The sequence below is a fragment of the Lathamus discolor genome, chromosome 6, assembly GCF_037157495.1.
Source record: "Lathamus discolor isolate bLatDis1 chromosome 6, bLatDis1.hap1, whole genome shotgun sequence".
In the NCBI taxonomy this organism is placed as follows: Eukaryota; Metazoa; Chordata; class Aves; order Psittaciformes; family Psittacidae; genus Lathamus; species Lathamus discolor.
In genome coordinates, this window is record NC_088889.1 from 92,331,537 (window position 1) to 92,342,415 (window position 10,879).

The 10,879-nt window shown below is 42.8% G+C and overlaps 1 protein-coding gene across 3 annotated transcripts in view; it reads left to right on the forward strand.

The window, feature by feature from the left end:
* Positions 1 to 10,879, forward strand: part of UBE2I (ubiquitin conjugating enzyme E2 I) — a 13,237-nt gene continuing 2,358 nt past the window's right edge. The window contains exons 1-6 of one of the 3 annotated variants that reach the window (XM_065685033.1): positions 1 to 67; positions 4,332 to 4,410; positions 4,657 to 4,740; positions 7,023 to 7,095; positions 8,642 to 8,751; positions 8,921 to 9,000. In XM_065685033.1, the coding sequence (XP_065541105.1) occupies positions 4,345 to 4,410; positions 4,657 to 4,740; positions 7,023 to 7,095; positions 8,642 to 8,751; positions 8,921 to 9,000 (413 nt within the window). In that variant the 5' untranslated portion in view covers positions 1 to 67; positions 4,332 to 4,344. Of the gene's footprint in view, positions 68 to 215; positions 399 to 4,331; positions 4,411 to 4,656; positions 4,741 to 7,022; positions 7,096 to 8,641; positions 8,752 to 8,920; positions 9,001 to 10,879 lie in introns of those variants that run through there. The other 2 variants (XM_065685032.1, XM_065685031.1) reach the window with 2 other exon arrangements.

A 10,879-nucleotide genomic window follows, 5' to 3' on the forward strand; every position in this document is an offset into this window, starting at 1 on the left:
AGCACCGCGCTCGCGCACTCCGCGGGACCGGGGCCGGTCGGGGCGCGGGCGGCTCGCGGCGCCCGAGGTAAAACTTTGCTCGGCCCCCGGCGGGGCCGGGCAGAGCCCGGCTGGGTTCCTCCCCGCTCTCCCTGCTCAGGCATTAATTTGGCCACCTCTGGGTCCTGCGCAGCGAGGATGCGTAAAACGCGGTGGACGGATCGGGGTTAGGGTCATACCGCGCCGGCGCAGTGGCACGGACGGGTCGGGCTGAGGGACACGCGGTACGGCCGCGCTCCGCACCGAGGAGGGAGGGAAACTCCGGAGCAGAGACAAAGGGGGGGAGCCGAGCCGGGAACATCCGGGTCATTCGCTGCCGCTTCAATCCGGGACACGCGCGAGTGCTGCGGCCGATCACGGTGAGGCCTGGTCGGGCGCAGGGCCTGGGGTGGTGGGGCCCGGCGCGGCTCGCCGGCGGCCGCGGGGCCTGAGCGAGGGGGACGTGGGCTGGCGCTCGCTGCCCGTGTCGCGAGGGGACGGGCGGCTGCGCGGCGCGCGGGCCTAATGGCTTCTGCTGCGGCCGTGCGACGGGGCCTGCCAGCGCACTGCTGCCGCCTGAGGCGGGCTCTGCGTGTCCCGCGGCCCGCCCCCGGAGGCCTCCGTCGCCGCGGGCCGAGCTCTCTGGGGGGGCCTGCGTTCCACCGGCGCTGCGCGGAGCGGCCCCCGCCCCAGCGAGTACACGCCCAGGAGCGAGCGGGCGAACGCCGGGGTGCCTCGTGTAGGCCTCGGACGTTGGCCGTGGCCTCTTCGCAGCGGCCCTGGGCGGAGGCAGACAGGGCTCGGCCCCGCCGCGGGAGCCCCCCGCACCGAGGCGAATGGCTGTGCGAGTCCTTTTGTTGTTCTGCGCCTCGGGTAGCCGTTCGGCTGGTGCCGCCTCTGTCTTTTCATGCCGCAGACAGGAAGAGACTTTCCGGTCCGGAGTTAGAGCGCTCCGATTAAATGTCAGACCTTGGCTTCCTCCACTCTCAGGAAAACAAAGTTTGCCTCGTTTTGGGGCAGACTACTCCAGTTGGGTCTTTTTATTTTTTTTCCCCTGTGCCGGTATTTAACCTGCAGAGTAGAAATACGGGGCTAAGAATGTTACCGATTTTTCCACCCTCGCTGTTCGGAATTAATAAGAGCTACTGAAAGTTTTTGAGGCTTAAAAAGCACGTCGTTGGTGTGTTTGGAGACTTGTCATGGGTCGGAATTGTGGGTGTGATAGCTGGAACGGGAATGCTTCTTTAGAAGACTTGCCTTTTGTGTGTGGAAGTAGGTTCCCCTGCCCCCCAGAAGATACAGATGGGTAAGATGATGTGCAAGGGAACGTAGTTAGTGCCTATGAGTGTTTTGGTTTGGTTTTGTCCTTTCCAAAATAGCTGGTAGTAACAGTAGCTGAGTTGAGCTACTGAGTGAATTTGGAAGCTTGTGTTAATTTTCTAATGAATTCATAGCATTAAAAGGGATGTTGCTACCTCTTAAAGCTGGGCTGTGTTAAGGAAGGATTAAAACCAAACAAAATGTGAAGACTGGTCTGTTAGGTCTGTGTAAGGTAGGCGTGGTATAGTTCCTCCAGCGCAAAGTTTGTGTTCGTCCCAGTGACATAGCACATAATTGCCTTGGGAATTCAATAGCAGTAAATTTTTTGGGTGAAGAAAACGAATTTGATGCAATTTAAAGAAAAAAAAAAAAAGACAAACCCCCCCAAAACAAGAACCAACACAACTAAACCCTAAGAACTGGGTGGGGAGGAGAGAGATGTTACTTGTTTGTGTCATTTTGGTGGGATGTGCTGCGCTTACGCATTTGCTTTTAAATTGTAGCTATTTCAGGTTAATTGAGATTTCTTGCATTTGTGAGGTATTTCAAAAGCTTACAAGAGCTGAAGTTCACGTACAGATATTTGGGCATGCTCCTATTCCAAAGGAGAGACATGGAAAAAAACCCAGACAAATCATACACATAAATTACTAAAGAAGTTAAAAGTAGCAGTGAAAATATCATATCTTCAGCTTTAATACTCAGTTCATGTTCCTTCATAATGTCTGAAACCAAAATACATACTGAGGTGGTCAGTCTCTCTCCTATCTTCAAGCTCCAGGAGAACTGAAGTTAAATTCTTCTATTGAAGAGCTGCTAGAGAGTATGTACTGGCTACTTGTTAACGGATTGATTTGCTTGTGAGGGGATGCTTACGTAACAGGAACTTAATTTTTGAAGTGGGCTTTCAGTCGTTTTTGTCTCTGATCTGTTGTTGGTAGTAGTTTGTACTGATGTTTTAGATGTTTGTGTGCCCTTGTTTTAGGGTAACCAAAATCTGTGGAGACCATATACATGAAGCGCATTGTCTCATACACACTGAAATTTTGTGTGTATCCTGTCGGTGCTTAACCAAGACAAATGTCCCAAGACTTGAAAAGGTATTCATAGAACATGGAAGAAAAAAAAAAAAGTTTAATTTACTAGGACAGAGTGTGGTGCATGAGCAGCTGCAAAGCAAGTGGGACACCTTCCCCCCCTGCCCGTGAAGTGGTTATTGACTGGTGATGCTCTGCAGGACACACATTGTTTATGTGCTCTGAGAAGTTGGCATTCCCCCTTAGGTGCACGTCATTAATTGGCTGTTGGCCACAGGAAATTCAGTTCACGTATTGGAAAGTATCCTGTAAGGCGTGTCTTAGCAGCAGAGGCAGCCTAGTTACTGGACTGTGGAATGACATTGGAGTGGTTTATAAGCAGAAAGAGTTTCTCAAATTGTTAGGGCAGGTTTGTGTTTGTGCAGGGGACACACCACCAGGTGGAAGTACCACTGAAATTCTGATGCATGTTCAATAGCTCATTGACATTTGTTAATGTGCATGGGCTCACAAAATCCTTATAACTACTCTCTGTATAATTTGCGTAAGGGAGAGGGGTTTTTTGTTCTGGTGGTATCTTTTCAGTGATTCCACATCTACACGTCAACAGGCTAAAATCTGAAGCGGTATGTACATGCATGGAATAGGTTAGTGCTTGGTTAATCTTTTAAGCATGAGCACCATGTTAAATGATGTGTGAGATTTTTAAAATAAGGATCTTTGTGAGCTACAGTTCATATGGTTCTAGTAATAGACTGCAATATTTTTACAGGTAATTACATAGTAATAGAATGTGAGCTTTGCTTAATTACTGGTGAGTGATTAAACATTTATTTTAATGGAGTGGTAACACCCCTTTCATTAATTCTGTGAGTTTGTTTGGTGGAAGAATTCTGCTCTCCTGGCTGTCATAAAGGCTTGTTCGCTATGTGTAGAGTTGAGAATAAATTGACCTGACTTCTCCAACTGCCAGTTATCAGCTCTTTCTACCAAAAATGGGTAGAAGAGCAGTAGGGAGGAGGATTAAAAACCTTTACTGGAGTTTGTTTTGGCCATGTGGCTAACGAAACCCTAGGTTTAGATACAGTTGGACAGTGAAAAATAAACTCTTACTTTGATTACTGTTCTGGGTGAATGGAGAATCCTCTGTGAATTTGAAAGCACCACTCTTGCAGCCATTGTGGCTAGAACTGTTCTTGTGTCATCTGTAGCAGTAACCTGTGCTGTATGTGTTTCTTCTGTAGTCTCAGTCACAAAGTAAGACATGCTTGGCTGTCAGTAATGCAGTGGAAGTGTAGAAAGATCATTCAGTTTATACTGGACTTTAAAACCTGCTTTGTAGAATGAGTGCGCCAGTGGCTATTCCTGAGTGCTCTTCAGTATTGCTGAGCTCTCTTCTGTATTGCTGTCTACAAGTTCTATAGTGGCATCGCTGTGAAACTGAGATGATCTTGTTAATTGCTGATAATTGCTGTGTCTTTATTGGTTTTGTGTAGAATACTGGCTTTCAACAGGAATTTTCAGTCTAAAAATAACATGTGTTGTTCCTCTGTTTGCCAGACAGGAGCAACGCAGGCGTTTGCCTGCAGAAGACAGCTGAACTTTGTGGTGTAGGAAGGAGATAGATAGGTGTTTTATCAGTTGTGCAAGTAGGATGCCAAGTTGTGCAAGTGTTTCTGTCGCCAAGCTACTGTTGAAGTAGTTTCTAAGATGTGATTCAGATATAAAACACAAGGTGGGGATAGTATTTTGTAGGTCAAGACCAGTAACTAAGAGGTTGCTGATGTGGGGAAACTTCATGTTATTCCTGATGTTAACTTCTGCAGGATGTGCAAAAATGTGTGTCTTGGAAACACACATTGAAACTCCTGAGTGAGCAGGGCTTACAAACAGATAGTACAGAGTTGTTTACACTATAAGGAAAAGTTTATACTAAAAGCAATTATTTTCTTTTAGAAGGACTGTGAATATGTCTGGCATAGCTCTTAGCAGACTGGCACAGGAGAGAAAAGCCTGGAGAAAAGATCATCCATTTGTAAGTATGAGAACTGTGAAATTTCTGACTCTGCAGTTGGTTTGGAGTTCTGATGAAGATTTTTTTTCATTTTCTACCCTGATGTGATTTTTCTTATATTGCTATTTTTTTCTTTTTTTATTTAATAAAAAAACACTTAAAGCTATGTAGTGCAAAAAGAAATAACTCTAAAGATAAAATATGTCATGAAGTATTCCAAGTACATCTTCCAAAATCCTCACCTTTTGGCTTTTTGCCTTAATTCAGGGATTTGTAGCAGTACCCACGAAAAATCCAGATGGCACAATGAATCTAATGAACTGGGAGTGTGCTATTCCAGGAAAGAAAGGGGTAAGACTCATCCACTTGCATTCTGCCAAAACAAGATTATCCCTCATAATAGCCAGTTATGTACTTTATCATGATGTCACTTTTAAATACCTATGTAATATCTTCATGCTAGTGCTTTAAAGTGTTATAAACCACAAAATGGAGCAAACAAGATCCTTAAAGCCAACATCTTGCATCCTAGGAAACGCATCATACCAGGAAAAGGTTAGTTTTGCTCATGTGATTCCTGGTATTTTAAAAATTGGGGTTTTCACTTGAGTAAAAATGCTGTCTCTAACAAGAAGCCGTGTGCCTTGTTTGTCTCTACCAGACCAGCCAGCGGCTCTTTGTTGCCTTTGTGTTTGGAGGCATACTGTACTGCACCTGCTTCCCCTGAGACACATGAGTAGCTGAAATCACCAAAATGATTTCTTGTCAGTCAGATCAAAAATTGAAGTGGTGTTAGTCCTAGGATATCTTTGTTCACTTCTTTTTTTACAGCAAATCACTTGTTAACTACCCAGAATCTGACTCCAAGAACATCTGCAACCTGTCCAGTTACACAATACAATCTTGCTGTCATACTATTATCTTAGTAAGGCTTTTGAGTATCTGCTGTCTTTCATCGGTAAGGTATGTTACTCTGTGAGAAAGACAGTAAAAAAACTTGACTGACTGTCTGGTGTTCTACTTGAAGAAATTATTAAAAGCTATTTGTTTTCCCCTGTGACTGAAAGCAAACAGAATGGGAAAAGTTCATCATACCAAAAGGCTCCTCTCTTCTAAATGGGCAAGTTTGTTTCCTCTGGGAAATACCGGAGAATAGATATTTCTAGTTGTTAACAACTGACTATAGCTGTTCAAAACAAGTTCTTCAAATATACAACAGCAAATGAAATGAAACTTACTTGCTTTCTAAAACATGGTTATTTTGGTATTCATAGCACATTTTCTTCCTATTCCAGCTTGAGAATTATGATTTCTAGAATTCTAGATTATGTGAACTTTTTGAATAGTGCTGTCTTATTTTGTCTGTAGCATGGGAGCTGCTCTTATCAGTGCTCTTCCCAGTTTCTGATGGGGATAAAAAGCTTCTGTAACCCAAAAAGATGAAATCTGAAACTACTTGCTACCAGGTGCAGACAGGGTTAGTTTAGGCTAGTGAACCTCATATTAACTACAGCAGTACTACAGTGCTGTCTAAATTTTTTGTTCATTTGTGGTTTTTAGCCACGTTTTCATGAGGCCAAATAGAAGCCATTTACATCCACGTGCTTAAGGGGTGTATCGACATCCTATCTTCTCAAACTTATTTTAATTGGGGTTATAATGCCGCCTTCCTCAGTGAACGTGTGTCATCTTGCATGATTTAAGCCCAGCCGGTAGCTCATTTCCTGCCTTCCCAGGTGGGATGGGCAGGAGAATCAGAAAAATATAAAACCTGTGGGTTGAGATAAGAACAGCTTCATAAACGCAATTAAGTAAAATCTAAGGATAATAGAAGTAATACCAACAGTAACAATACTGACAATAATAATAGTAGGGAACGACAACAAAGAAAAAGAGAAAATTCAGCAAACCAGCAGCGCTGCACAGTGCAATTGCTCAGCACCCGCTGAGCGATAACCAACCTGACCAGGGCAGTGATTGGTCCCTTCCAGGTAACTCACCTCAGATTCTATCCCCAGCATGACATGCTGTGGTATGGAATATCCCTTTGGCTAGTTTTTGGTCAGGTGTCCTGTCTCTGCTTCCTCCCAGCTTCTTGTGCCCCTTCTTACTGCAGAGCATGAGAGACTGAAAAGTTCTTGATCAGGGTAAGCACTACTGAGCAACAACTAAACCATCATTGTTGTGTTATCAACATTCTCATATTAAAGCCAAAATCAGCACTAGGACCAGCTACTATGCACTGTGTCAGCTACTGGGAAGAAAATTAACTCCAATACAGCTGAAACCAGGACACATGTAAAACTTCAGAAGTATTCTGTTCATCTGTGTACTATGAAAATTTTACTTGTTTATGGAATTATCACCAATGATCCTGGCTCTGTTAAAGACTCAGCAACAATTACTAGCTGTAATGAAATGGAAAAGCAGGGTTTTAATTCTTCAGCTCGTTGTATAGGTAGGATAACTTGTCTCAGCCTAGAGAGCATGTTACAGCGTAGGACAGCTATTTCCTACTGTATAGCAAAAGGATGTCTTGCACTTTGTCTGAGAAATTATATTCCTGATAAGCTTTTTTCCAGAAGTTTGACTTCTCTTTGCTGTGATCTGAACTCTACCTTAACTCCTTATAGACACCATGGGAAGGAGGCTTATTTAAATTACGGATGCTTTTCAAGGATGACTATCCTTCTTCACCCCCAAAATGTAAGTAAAATGACTAAAAACCACAGGTTTGTCGGAACAGTGTTAAACTAGTCCGTGAAGTTCTATGAATGGTTACTGCTTTCTTACAGATATCTTTTCTTTAACAGAAAGTTGCTTTTTTCTTTTTTCATCACCCATCACTTTGCGTTTAGAAAGTTGTGATGAAATGAGTTAAGGGCTCAGTATAACAAAATTGTGATGGGAGGGTAATTACTGTGTGTCTTTCCTCAAAGTTTGACAAAAGCAGCACTTGAGGTGTTCACTATTTTATCAGTACTGTTTGGAAACTAGCAGGTAGGCATTGTTAGACCAAAGCCCTTTGTGTGTTCTTAATGTTAAGCAGGTCTTCTAAGCCAAAAACTCAGAAGGCAAGAACTTAGAAAAAATAATAAATAGAAAAAGTTTCATCAACTTTAACCTTTTCATCAGCTTGCTCTAAAATATGGATCTGTTCTTTTTCTGACACTATGTGCAACAGATATCTTCAGGTACCGGTGTTTGAGGTTTTTTGAGTTTCCCTTATCCCATCTCAAAAGTACTTACTTTAGAAATCTGAAAGTATTTATTGCCTTGCCTAGTTTTTGTTTCTCAAATTGGCTTCCATTTCAGATCAATGACAGTGAATACAGATGGCTCTTTTGACAGTGGTTCATTTCCCATTTCATTTTAGTGTTTCAGCTGTATTGGTTGTCTTGGCAACTCCTTTTGTTACCATCTAAATACACAAGGAAACATGTTTTAACTAGAAAATACTTAACGTTAATATCTTGAGAAACACCAGCTAGCACATCGTGTGAGTGTTAAATGAAATGCCATGCCTTAAAATACGATGTGTATGTGACTGGTAAGACTTCATACCAATGCAGCTTCCGAGTTCCTACTGAACTTCACAAGTAAATCTTGCTTATGATTGCTCAGTGATATCAAATAAATTAGAAAACTGTACTAACATGTAGGTATTTCATAGTGGCTGTTGCATTTAAGTCCTGTAAAGATTAAAGAAATGGCAGAATATAGATTGAGTGGCAGAAGAAGAGTTGCACAAGCCTAATTCTTCAGTGAGTCAGTCTTGCAAGTTGAATTTGATTCCTCTTGTTTTATACGTTAAGAAAATGTGAAATTGAAAAAAATGCTAGGAGCTCAAGTCATCTTTGTGTAGAACTTGCAGTATTTTAAAGTGAGAAGAGATAAGCAAAGGGCATTCCATTCTGTAGGAGTATGTGAGGCTGTAAAGACAGGATTGGTTAAAAAGGTCTTTATCACAAAGCTACTACAGACTATTTTGGTAGTTTTCATTCCTAGCCCAGAAGACTACAGATCACAACAACAGTTACATTGCTTGGGCTGATACCACAGGTGTGATGAAGTTACTGCTTTAGGTGGAGGCTGAGCCAAGAGGAAAACCAGTATCAATAGCACCAGAAATCTGTGTGGGTTTTTTCTGGGAGTAGGGGTGTCTTTGCCTATTGCTCTCCTGCCCTGTATAAACCAGCTTGCTGATCTTGGTCTTAGTGCTGCATGCAAATAATTCTCTCTTCCTCATCAGGTAAATTTGAGCCACCATTATTTCACCCAAACGTGTATCCTTCAGGCACAGTGTGTCTCTCCATCTTAGAGGAGGATAAGGACTGGAGGCCAGCAATCACAATTAAACAGGTCATTATGTGTACTTAGACATTTTCTTGGCCCTTTTATTTGCTTTGCTTTCTTATTTGATGTGAATGTAAGATATTCACTGTTCTACAGTTGGTTTCTAAGGGGTTTTTTTGTTGAATGTCTCTTAGTAATATCTATGCCTATGTTACTTCTATTCCTTCTGCCACAGATCTTGTTAGGAATACAAGAACTTCTAAATGAACCAAATATTCAAGACCCAGCTCAAGCAGAGGCTTACACAATTTACTGGTAAGTATCTTTACTTACCAGCTTGAAAGCTTTCATATTGCCTACAGCTGTCTGTTACTTAGAGTATAACATCCTAATATTTTTAGGAATGATGAGGGGAATTTTCTTTGTGACTTTTATCCTGTGGAGATGCCTAGTTTGTGCTAAACTTGAACAAAACAGTAACTTCATGGTTAATAGGCTAGTGGGGCTTTTAATAGCATTGCAACAGCAATGAAGTGTGAAGACTCCTTCAGTTAGATCATGATTTTCATGCTGGTTCTAGCCCAAAACAGAATCCTTTCCCCTAAAGGCTGAGTAGTAGTGATGAGACATGAGACCAGTGACAGAGGAGACTGAATTAGGTGATAAGTCCTATTCATCAGTGTAGGAGAAATTTCTGCCCAGTAATGGGTACCTGTAAGGGTAAGGGAGACCTGCTGTGATTGCTGTAGGAAACGTGGCATTTTGTGAAAACTAGATATTCCAAAAGAATAGGTTAAGAAGTACAAAAAGCTCGTAGCTTCAGCAGAGTGAAGCTTGCACTGGTGATAAGGCAGTGATCATGTGGGAGCTAAAAAGGACCTTTTTTTCTTTTAATTTCCTCACCATTAAAAATAGATCTCTGGGGCTGATGCAGAATCTCTGGGGCTGATGCAGAATCTCTGGGGGAGCAAAAGACTTTAAACAAATGCTTTTGGCACTGACAACTACTGAAATAATGACAAGATTGAAATTTGGAATTGCCATTCCGGACAGAAGAGAGGGTGTCAGGAGAGAGCCAAGTTTGAAAAATGACATTTCATGAGACTTCACATGTCAGAAATGTCTGCTATAGGATCCTAGTGAAAAGGAAACCTAGGGATGGGTAGCAAGTCCTGCATTTAATTAAAAGTTTTGTTCAATGTTAAGTATCTGCTGAAGACTTGATGGGGACTGAATGCATATGGAGGACAGTTAGGTGGCCACAGTTGTACCAGCACTTCTAGGAGCCACTAATAAGGAGGCAGGGCCCCCTCCCCCACCCCCTTTTTTTTTTTTTAAGCCACTTCTGAAGGAATATTGAGCAAAATAGTTTTATACATGTATAGACAGCTCATGTGGGGTTTTTATCAGCTTCTACCTGCATATATGTGTATATATATATATATATACACAAAACCAATCTTTTCTAGTCTTGTTTCTGCTTTATTGTGCTTCTAGAAAAACAAACAACACTGAGAATAAATATTGCACGTACGTTTTGCTACATCAAATATATAGTCTCCCATTTATTCTCTTCATGGCTTTTGGACATGCAGAGTATTTGAGGTGAGTTACTGTATTTCTGTAGTCTGAGAGTACATCTCTTACTACACAGTGGGTAGAAGCAGCAAAACAGAGCAGGATTATATATGCATCTGTAATTTGGCAGTTGATAAATAGTGGGGAAGACACAGAGCTGTTTTAAATAGATGTGGGCTTATCAAGTTTAACCATGCCAAGTGCAAGGTCCTGCACCTGGATCAGAGCAGTCCCAGGCACCGCTGCAGGTTGGGCAGAGAAGAGATTCAGAGCGGCCCTGCAGGGAAGGACCTGGGGGTGTTGAGCCAGCAGTGTGCCCTTGCAGCCCAGAAAGCCAACTGCATCCTGGGCTGCATCAAAAGGAGCGTGACCAGCAGGTCGAAAGAGGTGATCCTGCCCCTCTGCTCTGCTCTTGTGAGACCTCACCTGGAGCATTGTGTGCAGTTCTGGTGTCCTCAACATAAAAAGGACATGGAACTGCTGGAACAAGTCCAGAGGAGGGCCACGAGGATGATCAGGGACTGGAGCACCTCCCGTATGAAGACAGGCTGAGGAAGCTGGGGCTGTTCAGCCTGGAGAAGAGAAGGCTGCGTGGAGACCTCATAGCAGCCTTCCA